This window comes from Corvus cornix, chromosome 3 (assembly GCF_000738735.6).
Source record: "Corvus cornix cornix isolate S_Up_H32 chromosome 3, ASM73873v5, whole genome shotgun sequence".
In the NCBI taxonomy this organism is placed as follows: domain Eukaryota; kingdom Metazoa; phylum Chordata; class Aves; order Passeriformes; family Corvidae; genus Corvus; species Corvus cornix.
In genome coordinates, this window is record NC_047056.1 from 94,482,335 (window position 1) to 94,496,307 (window position 13,973).

Genomic DNA, 13,973 nt, shown 5'->3' on the forward strand with positions numbered 1-13,973 from the left:
GAAATCCTTCATCCCCTCTTCCGCTCCCACAGATAAGATGCCTACATCCAAACTGTTTTTTGGGAAAGATGCATTGCCAGCCTAAGTCCTTGAAACACATGCAGGCATACTCACAAGGAGTGCACTTCACTTAACTATGCAGATGGCCACATGCCAGCGAGGGAACTCAGACTGCAGCCCACATCAGTTTACTGCAGCAGATGCAGTCACAGGCACTGGCAGTATGTTTCACTGAATTGGTACAGCTGGGACTCAGACCAGATGTAAATAAAAAGGGATGACCTGCTCCTACAATAGATGAGGCTGGATAATTATAGACATGGAGTAAAGGAAGGTTTGACCAAAAAAAATCAAGAGAAAACCAATTTTTATCACTACCTATATTTCCCTCTGTTACTGTGACAAAGATCCCAGCAATGACCCACCAGATGCTTGAAGGCACATTTTACCAATTTTGTGTTAGTTGATGCCTCACTTGCCCAAGGAATTTACTTGCTCTGAAGATACTACAGCACCTCCATATTCCTAAAGAATTGCTTTCATCTCATAATATTCAACTACCTTACTAGGATCCCATGCTTAACATCAATATAGTGGTCCAGGGAAAATATCTTTTGTTTGGCTTGTTTCTGGTCTCTTGCAGATAGATAGTTCTCTGTTTATTTAGCAATTATACAATTTTATAAAATAATAGGGAAAATATGAGTTTCAAATGCTGGTCTGTGATTTCAAGACAAATATAACACTTTTCTAATAAGTAAGAAAAAATAGTGACAGTGAGTGCATCTTAGATGATGTGGAAAGTGTTACGAGAATGCAAGTAATTCTCTGCAAGAAGAAAACAAATTTTTGGCTAGATTCAGTGAGAATGTTTTATAAGATGTAACAGGAAATGAGGTCTTGGATAAAGCTCATGAGGGCTTGGGCTTCATTTCTGAAGCCTATCTTAATATTGATTTTTTTTTGCTACATCTCAACTTAGAACAAAAACTGATACAAAGATGATACTGAAAGAACGCAGGTAGAGTCTTAATTGCAACATGCAGAATAAACAATGTTTGTTTAGAATTATTTGCATTTTCCTGTAACTATACGTGTTTAAAGCACTGGCAATAGATATTTAAATCAGATTTAAAGGCTGATAACTTCCTGATTATGTTGCAATTCAAAAACTGCCCAGTTAATTATGATGAAATATATTTCTATGGAATGATGTGTTATTTCAGCATTTGCTCTTGGTGATTACTGCCCAATATTGCCATTAAATTAAAGCAAAAACCTGATGGTGGATGCAGTATAAACATTGCTTTTTAGAGTAAGATGTCATAAGTATTGTAGCTCAAGCGCTTACATAAAAATTTGTGAGCTACCATTTCCATAGCAACAGGCAACATAATTTAGCTAAGATAGCTGCTTTCCATTCTAGCGACTTCATTGTCATTGCAGTTTACAAAATACAAAAGTATGTCTTCTAAGACTCTAATACAGTGAACAGACAAAATGTTGGAAATGCTGAGGAAGGCATAGGTTTTATTACAGACGCAACACAATAAAATGCTTCTTTCTCTTCTCACCTGTATTTAATGAGATTCTCTACCATCCTCGACTCACCACATACCAATCTAGTTCTCCTTGTGGTGCAGGGGATCCAGTGAAAGGCATCTGAAGCTGGCCTGTCTCTTATGTTAGTCTGATTCTTTCTGGAATGTGCAAAAGCAGCTTCTTCACTGGCCAATTCCTTCTTTCTCTCCTTCCTCCTCTCAGCTACCAAAATAAAATTCACTTCAATGCAGAGAGTCAGCACAACATATCTGGAGCACCTGTTAAATCTCATATTGAGCCTACACACAGTTACTAATTTAACACACTGCTGACACACTCCCATAGTCGTCTTTTGCTTCCCCAGTGGTTCAGTGAATCTTGTTATTAATCTGAATCACTTTAAAGTGCTTTTTAAAAACATCTGGCTCCAAATTTTTAAATTAAAAAAAAAGTCTGTGAAAAAAATTTAAAATAGGAACTTTAAAAGACATCAGAACCACTATTCTCACCAAAGGTAGTGTGAAATTTCACACTTGAGTAGCTGTGGTCTAAATGGAAAGATCAGGGGGAGCGCCATCAATTTCTACCTACTGGAAGTAGAGGATTGCAGCCTTGCAAAGAATAATGTCTTATACTATTTTTTCAGTGAGGCTGGAAGAATTCCTTTTGAAGGAGAAATCTGATTGATGTCAGCAAGTGAATCACCACCTGTCCATGGGAAATGGATGCTTTTGAAAGCAAGCTGTATTGGACACTGCATTTGATAGACTCTATAATGAAGTGATGGCTCTGTCTCTGAAGTTCTCCTGAGCTGAGCCCCTGACAGGGACCCTAAGGCACTCACCTCCTCACAGATTTTCCTTACTATGAAGATATGCAGAAGGTAAAAACACTAAGTTTTGAACTTCACCACTGAGGATTAATGATATATGATATTAGGACACAGATAACTTATCTGACTTCTAAGTTATTTTCTCATTTTGGCAAGTTGAACAGTGCACCAAAGACAGACACTGGCACAGGTATCTGGAAAAGAAGCTGTGACGCTGGAGCACAATCACTTGTCTTGTGGGTACGTCACATGATTATTTGTCAGGAGCAATTCAGGGATCAAGATTGAGATGCAATTTATGCTACTCATGAACTTCACCTAAAAAGAGTATAAAATGTAAACATGGCAGTTAGCTTCTTTTTTCCAGCTACAGTGCAATGCATGACTCCTTACAGCAAAAGTTCCTGGCACAAAGGAATAATCCTCTACTTCTACATCCCTCCAAACAAATATGCACAACCTGACTGTCATTTCATTCATACAAACTAAGTACGTATGAACTAGCACTTTGATGCAGGCTTAAGCGTTCAGCTGATACAAAAAGAAAAAAGTATTACACCTACCAGAGTATTATTACAAGGGTATTTTTATCCTGCAGTTGAACATACGCAATAAATGAGCATTAGATTATGTTACTGAAATAGTGCATGAGCCTTTATTATCCTACAGGACAAATTCTGTAATCCCCTCTGACAGACTCATAATCACAGCAATGACCTGTGAGGCAGGTTGAGTATCTCTGCCAAACAAAATAGTAACTATTCTGTTTCTGAAAAATTGATTGTGTTTTAACCACCAGAACTGTAAAAAGCCATCTCCATATTAATTAATGGTGCCTAGTCTTGCATTTAAATCAAACACACATACACAAGTCACTGATCTTGAGAGATAAGTCTTACACTACCACCTCCAAATTACAGGAATCACAGCCATATTTATTCAGAGGTAAAGACAACGAAGGAAAACACCAGCTCCTATCATCTCTGATCATTATGATCACTTCCTTGGCTGAAATCTGAATCAGGAAACAGTTTTAAAGCTATGTCAAAAATAAAATTTGAATTCTATCTTCAAGTTTACTTTGAAGTAGTAAAGACTGCTTATGGCATTTTAGCTTTAAGAGTGTCATTTAATATTTTCATAAGAATGTGTTTGTATAGCAGTATGATTTATTCTTGTTAAAAATCTTGTAACAGCAAAGAAATACCTGACTCGTGATCGATGCCATACATAAAACTTCTAGGCAGAATCTGTTGGCTCATATAAAATAATCTGGACATGTATTCTCCTTGGATAGTTTTTGTAATTCACAGCTCCAATTGCTCATTTCAAGAAAAGCAGAAGTTTTAAGTCTGAAATAAATATATATTTCAAAACTATAAATTAAAAAAATATTCTGAGGTGATATAATTTTAGGGAAAATAATATTTAATAAAGTAGTACCTACAAAAAATTAGAACTAAAATATAAATGCTTTTTAAAAACCCTTCTTATCTGCATTCAGCAAACAACTAAAATTCATTAAAAAGTGCTTCTGGAGCACTTCATTGGCCATTGAGGATAATAATGTTCATGATTTATATTCTGTCCTGTAATATATATATATATATATATATATTAGAAGAATATGTAGTAATATGACCTACCTATTTTGTAAAATACTCCAAGTACAACCTTCAGCTGCTACAAGCTGGCCTAAACATGTAGCTAAGGAGTAACACTGCACTGTACATAACCACAGTAAATACAAACCTCATCAATGCAGTATATTTCATATTTGTCTATTTAAGAAATGACTACCTTATGAATTAAAAGCTTTTTCTATATTTAGCTGTGAAAAAAATTTACATTTAATCCACACCACCAAAATGAGGAAATTAAAGGAGGCAGGTTTTAAATGAGGAGTCAAAGATTGCAAGAAGCTGACCTTTGACTGCCAACACGGTTGTTCTCTTTTCAATTCAAAAATTAAATTATTCTCCTTAAGGATTTGCCTTTGGCTCTAATTCCAATTTGATCTCTTTCTTCATATGAAGTCTTGTGGACTATGGAATTAGTTTAAAACAGCTGAATATACCTCTTTTAGGAGACCTTAACATTTCAGAGTCTTCCTTTGACCTGTTTCTCTTAACATTATGAAGTGCTGAAACAATCTACTGCAGCATCACAGTCTAAACACAGAGACTAGGAATAGTTGAATGGCAGTTTGAAAAAATTGCTGCCTTAATTGAACATTGGGGATAATTTGACAAACCCAGTAACATAAATACTGTAGCCCTTTCTGCTCTCAAATAATTATATTTCAGATATTTCTAAAAAGACATGCTTAATTAAAGAAGAATCAAGCCAAGACTTCATGCATTTGCAAATCAGAGATACATCATGTAGCTCTGCAGTATCTAGTAGAGTCCAAATAATTTTTTATTTATTTTAGTGCCTTTAAATTCTGTTTGGTGGTAATGAATGAGGTATATAATTACTCTGATTCATCCTGTATCCTTAACATGAAATACCCCAGAGCACTTAAAAACAATAATTAATAAAACATCAAGAAATAATTAATTAACTTCACATTAAACAAGATCAAGAATTGTGCAAAACTCATTAAGACTTTGCATAACTCATGCTATATAAATGGCTAAGAAATTACTAGTAGCACCTGCTGTACCTCTAGATCAATACCTCTTTATACAGTTCTTGTTAAACAACTATGAATCATAGCAAAGAACCAAAGAAATGAGACCAAGTAATCCTAAAGAGTAAAATAAACTCATGTGGCAAAGCATCAGTACCAAATGTCTCTGTGAGACTCCTAATTTCAAAGAAGGAGCATATAGTTCCTTCACTTCTGAAATTGCCATGTTTTCAAGAAAAGTGTATGTCCCTTTCATTTTTCCTTTTTGCACATATTTAGGTGGAAACTAAACAGGTGAAATTGAGGATACAGAAATAAACATTTGAATACCAGAATGAATCACACAACTTTCAAGTTCCTGCATGATTAGGCATTTTGTTTTCCCATCTTTGTAATTCCATGACTGAATTGCACTCTAGAGCAAGGACACACCACCATGCTGTGCATGCCCCAGCTCAGCTTCCCCAAAACCCATCTCTATCCCCATCCCAGGAAAGGTTTGCTCAGTGATGGGCAATCCTCATTGCTCAATCACCCGGAAGAGGCAGGCTCCAGAGCAACTCAGATTGTAAACATATGTGCTATGTTGGACCAGGAGCCTGAAGAAGCTCAGAAAAAAAACAAATTAAAAAAAATCCAATCAATTCAAAATAATTTTTTAATATCCCCCCCCACCAAGCGCAAACTCCCAGAGCAGACTTTTCATGTTGGTACATAATCCTCGTTTTTCTACCTGCAGGTTCATCTGGAAAACTGATATTTTGAACAGCAGGACTATGCAGTTACATCCCAATCAAGACTCTAAAGGCAAGATAGGGTACACACAAACTTTCTCCTCATGGTTTTTACTTGAGACAGAAAAGACAGGGGGAAAACACAGAACTGGAAGAAACTAACAGAACTAAAAAGGTTATGAATTTGGATAAAATTTATACTAGATAAATACTAGTGAGTACAGTTAATGAAAGATAACTTATTTTTAGTTTGTGATTCTGTCAGTTCAATTCTACAGAAGCTCAAAAGGAGTTTGGCTGTGAGTGACCTTTTAGTTTTGTTTTGTTTACTAGCTCATCATACTCCACCCTCTTACGATTTGATGACTTTCATTTTATGCTTTGTTTTACTTTATCTTTTTTTAAATCAAGCTTGTCTGCAACCTAAGCTGACAGATCTTACTTTTTTTGAACATTAAAAATAATGTTACTGAAATTCAGTAGAAAGGTCAAAAAAACCCTCCAACTCTTAGCCAGACTCAATTCACTAGGCAAGCATTTCCCCAGATAAAATCAAGATGATAGTTAGCCAAAACCAGCTGGGAATTAGTATTTTGTCCAAATTTGTTCTTTAAAAATGTGTCAGCTCTAATCAAATAACACTGAACTTTGATATTCTGTTGTTGATGCTCTTGAGCTAAATTCCACTCGATGTTATTTGTCCTAAGACATCCAATCTTCATTAATATTCTACCCAACCTTACACATGCTTTGGGCAAAGGCTGAGAAAAAGGATAAAGACGAGACTGTGCTTCTGACTCAATGCTACAGTAACTGCAAATAACATGGCTGAGCAGACACTCACAGATAAACTTTTATTTCAACCACAATACCCAGTACTGGTGTACAGATTAAAATGCTCATTTCAGTTTTTGACCTAGCAGATCTGTGAATATGAAAGTGCACAGTTCAACAGGCCATTAACAAACTCATGAAATGATGCTCATTATATGGACAAAGTGTTATTTCTTTTGGAAAATGAGCAGCTATCTGACCAACTACCTTGATCAGATACACCCAGGAATTAGAATGGATATTTTGAGTTCATATTTGATTAGCATTTGAAATGCTCTTTCTCTAAACACTTCCCACAGTACTGCACATGCCAAATTCCTATCATTATTCAAAAACCTGAGAACGCTCATTCCACTTAGCACTATCTTAGTTTTACTGACAGTGCTGGAGACAACAGTCTTTTCCCTAGACTATTAAGTGACTTTCAGAAATTAAAAAAAAAAAAAAAAAATTGAAGTCGAAATCTAGCATTAAATTGCCAACAGTAAAGAAGTCTGAAAAAATAATAGCTTTGTCCCTGAGGTATTTCAGAAAACCTCAAGCTTATTTAGATGAATTGCAACAAAACAGCATTCATCATTAACACAATGAAAAACAAAGTCTGTGGATCTTACTGATGAGTTGGGTGCTTTGGGGTGGTAGTAGGGAGAAGAGAAAACACTACACGCTAAAGCGGAATTTAAAGAAAAATTAACAGAGATGCAGATGGTGCATTTGGATTACCTACCATAGATTCCTAACTCAGGTGGCACCTAACTAATTTTTATGTGATCCAGAACAGGAATTCATAGGTGTGCTTCACAGCCCGTGGAAACCAAAGCAGACAACTGCTATTAACTACCTTCACCATGGAGCTCCTCTGTGTTAAAGCTATATTCTAAATCTAAGTGAGTACAACAAGAGTTATGAGTGATAACAAGATATTAGTTATAGGGATGCAGTCTGAGGAACACATTTGAATGGGGCTTTAAAGTCTCTAACCTTTGTTTCATCCCACTCCTTAGAGACACATCCTGGCTAATTCTCATTCTTCTTTGGACTAATGCTCACCCAAAACTCAGTGCCCACCCAAGTTTCACCAGATTGAAACAGCTAGATTTCATGTGCTGTCATAAGAGCATTCCCTTCCACCTCAAATCTCATGTTAGCCACATCAAACCAGGGAAAGAATGCTTATTCCTATTCTATCAGTTACCTTTTGGGATTGCCACTTGGTTTGCTTGACACAGACAAAGAGACACATCACTGTAACCTGAACTGTAGGTAAATCCTTAAAAACGCAGAATCAAGAAGGAAGTGTTATGTACAAATAAGAAAGTAGTTTACTTCTATATACAGCATTTACAAAATTCTGCATGAATATATTATAGTTTTTGAAAATCAGGGACAAGAGTTCCTAGGACAGCTGACAGAAAACCAGTCTTACAGTGTGAGCCTTAAAAAGTACAACATATCAAATTTACCAGAACAAAAGTTGAAAGGTACCTTGACTGCTGCACACAAATTTTTAGTAGTCATAGGGGTGATAAAATTGTGAGAGTCTATGAAAGAGGCCAGGTTTGCAGATCAAGGCAATAAGTTCATCAGGCCAGGTGGCACAGCTTCTGTGTACAGAGACCTTTCAACAGGTCACTGCAGTTTATCATAGACACTTGTTCAGAAAACATACCTGAAAAAGGGGTAATTTTCAGTGTTGCTGACAAAGGCATAGCAAAAGGAAGACTGGCAGCTGAGATTAGACAAATTCAACCTTTCCACAACATTCCAATTTCCTAGCACTAAGGGTAATTAAATATTGGAACAGCTTACCAGGGGAGCTGGTGGACTCGCCATTGCTTGGAGCTTTAGGACGAGATTAGATATCATTGTAAAAGAGATGCTTTAATCCAGCTTCTGGAAGTTCTCAACATGCCCATAACACTTGCAGCTCTGCATTAAGACAATGACTATAATCAAATCTCATATTTTAGGGTTTCAGCTGATCAACTGCAAGGGTTATAAAGAATTTCTTTTTCCCTTTACATAAACACCAGACAGATACTTTTATGTGGTTTATATTCTGATCTGTCTCTGAAGTAGAAGAGATTGCCCAAATCTACAGAAAACATGGGTCAGCTGATGCAGCTGCCAGTGGTGATAGGGAAAGTATTTTCTCTTAGCCTGAAATTCACAAAACAGTTGTATCCAAATGGGAACTCACACGATTTTGAAGTCATCTAGATGGATGCAAACTGTGTGATTAGGTCAGCGCAGAAGCAGGTTTGATCTGTCTGCCCTGCTGAGGGTCTGGCAGTAGCATCCACTCAGCATTTTACTGACTCTGCTACTACTTAAGGAAAGGAGTAATTTCATGCTCTGCTCCTGCCGAGCACTGGCCAAGGGTCAAGTGAAAAACTATTGGATCACCATACCCTTAGAGGCCTTGTTAATGATTCTCGCTGGATTAGCTCAAAGGGTGTGCTTTTTCCCAAGGTGAGCTAAATAGAAATCTCAAATGTGTTTGGTTTGTGTTTGCTCAGTGTGAGATACAAATCACCTGTTAACACACTAAGATCATTTGGACATATCTCATCTAATTAACTAATTGTTATTGAAGAGGCATAAGTAGCACCTTGATCTCTTCTGTCTGCTTTAAGTTAATATACTTCAGCCTAACTAGAGTAATCGTGTTAACACACAGGTGTCAGGATTTACTGTTCTGTGTTTTCCAGCATAACTAGATACATAAGCATCCCTTTTGGTTTTTATTTTAGCTACATCTGTAACTATACAATCTGCACTATTTTAGCAGAATACTATAGTGACTTGATTATTAAATGTAAGTAAAGATGAAGGCAAGACAGAACATTCTGCTACTTTTACCCTTTTATGTGAAAGGAGTATGTCTTACCTGTCAAATAAAGCATAAAATGAGAAATGGTTCTCCTAGTGACTTCTTTGAGCTGCACAGTAGCATGTTCATATTGTGAGTCTCAAAACAAATAACTATTTAAGTGAAATCCACACCAGGCTTTTATGCTTATTGGCTACCTATACTGTTCCTACATCCCTTTGACAGTTTGTTAGATTCAAAGACATTTCTGTCTGTGCTAAATAATGGCCATTTGATGGATTTGTGCACAGCTATACCTGGAATGTAATGCAATGCAGCTGTGTAAATAACCTGTCCTGCAATTCAGGATATTTTCCATGCAGAATAGGGATGATTTCTCTTTGCCATAATTCTGAAGCATACATATCAATATAAGGCTCTGTTGTCAGTATTGGTCATTATGATTATGTTGTCATATTACAAAGTAAGAATGGGACACACCATGACAGCACCATCTAGTAACATAAAATATTCATGCAAAAACAAAAGCAGACTCAACCTTTAAAAAGTAGAGAGAAAAAAAACCAGATACACTGATCCTGCTTATCTCAATTCTATTTTGGTGACACATGCATATCTTTGACAGCAGTTATGAAGATCAAATTTAATTAAGCAGTATGTTATTCCCTTGGTATCCTTTCTCAAGCCAAACCAAAATACTCAGAATAAGAGTTTCCTCATCTGGGATGAAAATGACAAAATCTGCACTTACAGTCTTCTGACTTCTTAAACAGACATCACTTGTTGTGCTGCTTTATTTGAGTACAAACAACTCTGACAGAATCTGTACCCAGATCTGCTCCACACTGGACACAAATCTCATTATAATGAACTTCTAAACTTTTTTGTTCTATTGTTCTTTTTTGGTCTATGTCTTACAGCATACCTAATGCCTACAGTGCAGGAATGCTTGGAAAACCTCAAATGAATCTACTGTCCCATAATTTTTTAAGAATGATCTTTAAGGAAAAACTGAAAGAGGATTATACTATGCAGTAGACACATTAGAAGCCAATGACATAATAAACAGTAATATCATTCTACTGATAAATATCATTACAAATTTTGACTAAATCTCTTTGGGATACAAATATTATGCCTTAGTTTTCACTGCCTGTTCAACTGAAGGATCATTCAAGAAAATTTTGAGTACAGCAAGAGTCCATATATTTGCAGCAGAAACTTGGTTTATTTCAAAAAGTGCTCATTTATATTCCTTCTGTGCCAAAATCTTTGCCCAAGTAACACAGAAGTTCACATGATTACTTAGCATCAAATTCTCTGCTCTTGTATTTCTGCTAAAAATTTCCCAACTCAAAATGTTTGAATTGTAAAGTAATTATATTAGTAAAATTCTAAAAATGTTATTTGAATGTACTATTTTTAAAATTAAGTTCCACACAGCATAAAAAATGTGCGTGTACAGTAGAATCCAGAGAATTAACATAATTATGTTATCATTCTTTCTCGATTCTCTACTGAAAATGATGTTCTTACTATGCAAAACCACTTTCCTATACACTTCTAGTAATGAAAATGGAAACTAAGTCTTGTATTTCTTGAGTCTTTGCTTTCCTTAAATACTGGCCAGTGGGTTTTTTTTACCTGCTTTACAGAATCACATGCAAGTTTGAATAACTTTAAATTTTTTCCATTAGGATTTATTGTTTTGAAAGAATGCTTCTCTCCCCTTGGTTTGTTTACATAAATTATATAATAGTTAACATTGAAAGCAAATTTTCAATTCTATTCTTTAAACTAGTGCATGTAGTAGCTACCTTTTCTTCATTTATCTGAAATCTAAAAAAACCACAACTAATAGTACAATTTTGACATGTAACAAAATGCTGTCAGAAGCACACCAAATAAATTTTACAATACCCCTTTCCCCCCACCCTCCAAGAAAACTCAATAAACTCAGTATAAAACAAACAAATAACATAATCTAATCTAACTTTCCACTTTACCTGGAAATGCATGCCCTGTTAGAGAATCCAAATCTGAAATTAAAACAGTGAAAAAATAATCTTTAACACTAATTTAATATTAAAAAGCACAAAAAATCAAAATCAAACCCGGCATCAAATCTCACATTATCACCAATATAAAATTTTAATCATATATATATAAAAGCAAAACCAGAACATTTAGTATTACATTATAAAGGTTTTCCTCTCCACAGTTTTGTAAAGATGTAAAATATTATCTAAAAATGAAAGCTTTGAACACTATGAGAAGCTAATTTATTTTACTGTTTAAGACAAACATACCACAATTAAATAGGAATTTTACAATATTTTGTAAATGAACCTCTGATTTCAGAAACCCATATTTTGAATATAAATTTTTGTTCTGCCTTTATACATAAGAACAATAATTAGAAAAGTGCAGAATGCTTTTTAGATTGTACCCTTTTAAAAAGATTTTTTTTTCTTGATCATAACAAATAACAGACTTAATTTTTTCTATTCTAGTGTTCATAATTTCTTCCCCCCCCCCTCCCTCCCCCAATCTATCTGTTTTAAAAAAAAGATAAAAGAGCTGGAATTATTTCTGCTGACACCATAAAGCATAAATGACGGCTTCACTGGTGTCTCCCATCTGAAGAGACAGCAGGAAGCCACATCAGTGATGCTGGAGGCATCAGAATAGCCCCTTCTAAATGTGCACTGGGACCAGAATTCCACCTTTGAAGTGCTTTGCACCTTTGGAAATTCCATGCTCTTAAGAAAGACTTATTTCATAACTTTGAGTAGTTACACTATAGCCAAAAGAGTAGTGGAGGCTGGTAAAGCACAGTCAATACCAGCTGGGATGCTATTGCATTGCCCCGGTAAAAGGCTCATTCTCAGACACATATGGCCAAAAGAAACCCCTTCCTAGACAGTGTTCTGTCACACAAGACAGTGACTGACGTGAGCCCATTTGGAGAACAAGCCCTGCTGCTAGGAGCAGTCCACCATGTCCTGGTTAGCTGACCAAGAAAGCATGAGACCTTCAGACTGTCCTTCCTGCCTTCGTAGGACAAGTGGGATCGCAGAGGGGTGCAGCAGCTACACTGTCGTCTAAAAGCACAACGGACAGATTGTGGCTGACCAATCTACCTTAATAGGTGTTTATACATGAGCTTTCTTGTCATTTTTAGGAATTGAATGTATTTACTACCAGTGCCTGGAAAAAAACTTTTAGTATTGCTTATGAACTACATCTTAAAAAAAAAAAGTTTTTTCTTACTGCAACAGTCAGCAGGCACAAGATTCTAAGTTAATGGTTTAGGCTACAGAAATTCTGAACTTCTTGTAATACAGTCAATACAATTAATTCTAAAAGTTTTTGGGAAAATATTTACCAATTAACTCCTGGAAGTGCAGTAGGAATTCCATAGACAGGAGGAAAAGTGTGCTTGGCTCTACTAACTTATAACAGTTCAAATGAGACATTTCCTGAGGACTGAGAACATGCTTAGTTTTGTAAGTGAACACAGGAGAAAACCAACCCAAAATTTGACAAATGCACTAGAGATAATTGCTTTCTGAAATCCAAATTGCTGAACACAATGAATTAACTAACAATTCCAGTATGTGGGGTGCCAATGTTTATCATAAAATTCAGAGGAAAAAAAAGCAACCTCAGGATTTTTTCTTTCAGAGCTTGAGAGACAGAAGAATGTTGTTGCTCCCTAGGGGCCCATAAAAACCACACCAAAACCAGCTTATCCATAAGTGAAGCAGCTAGTTAAGCAGTGATTGCTCCCTGAAAGCACAGAGACTGCATGCAGCTACCTTGCAAGTCAGAATCAACTCAAAAATATATCTAATATTTGAATTGCCCAAACTGCTGTCACTGTGCGCATCCCGTGGCACATCCTGACGTGGTTTAAGGTGTTTGAAAACATCTGTTCTATGTCATTTTATTAATGAAAATATCATGATGCAAAACCTGAAGATCCAAGAAAAAGAACAGAAGAGGAAAGAAATCTCTTCCTATAACAGTGAAATAATATCTACTCAGACACTGGGATTTTAAAAAAGAAAAACAAATGAATAAACAAAAACCAACCAACCAACCAAAAAACCCAAACTTAAACAAAAAACCCAAACCAAAACAAAAAACCACCAACCAAACCAGTAAAATAGGACTTGTATCTGAAAAGTTTATGTATATATTGTAACTTGCAGCAGAAATCACTATTGAAATTTCTATTCTGAAAGAAATGCAGATAAGTTAATGCAAATTAATTAGGCTCTTGTCCCAGCATAAAACACTACTGTGTAATACTTTGTGTTAAGCTGATTATATAAATTGTAGATTTGTTTATTTTCTTACAAGTCAACCTACACTAACTGAAAACAAGGTAGTTTGTCACCCAAGCATGTGCCCTGTGTGAACTGTTGAATAAAATCAGACCTACTTTGCTAGCTGAAACCAGAAGAGTTTATGGTTTATTGAACCCACAAATCATGATCCACATGCCCCAATTCCATCATTACATTTCACAAAGAATGATATGAGCTGACACTGCAT

The 13,973-nt window shown here is 35.8% G+C and overlaps 1 protein-coding gene across 11 annotated transcripts in view; it reads right to left on the minus strand.

Annotated features, from left to right (window-relative positions):
* DLGAP2 (DLG associated protein 2) overlaps positions 1-13,973 on the minus strand; it is a 459,270-nt gene that overhangs the window by 147,482 nt on the left and 297,815 nt on the right. For 5 of the 11 annotated variants that reach the window (XM_039568657.1, XM_039568656.1, XM_039568659.1 and 2 more), the window contains one exon: positions 11,417-11,449. The exons of 3 other annotated variants lie outside the window; for them this stretch is intronic. In XM_039568657.1, the coding sequence (XP_039424591.1) occupies positions 11,417-11,449 (33 nt within the window). Of the gene's footprint in view, positions 1-8,386; positions 8,507-11,416; positions 11,450-13,973 lie in introns of all 11 variants that reach the window. 3 more of the 11 variants (XM_010406520.4, XM_010406503.4, XM_010406510.4) reach the window with 1 other exon arrangement.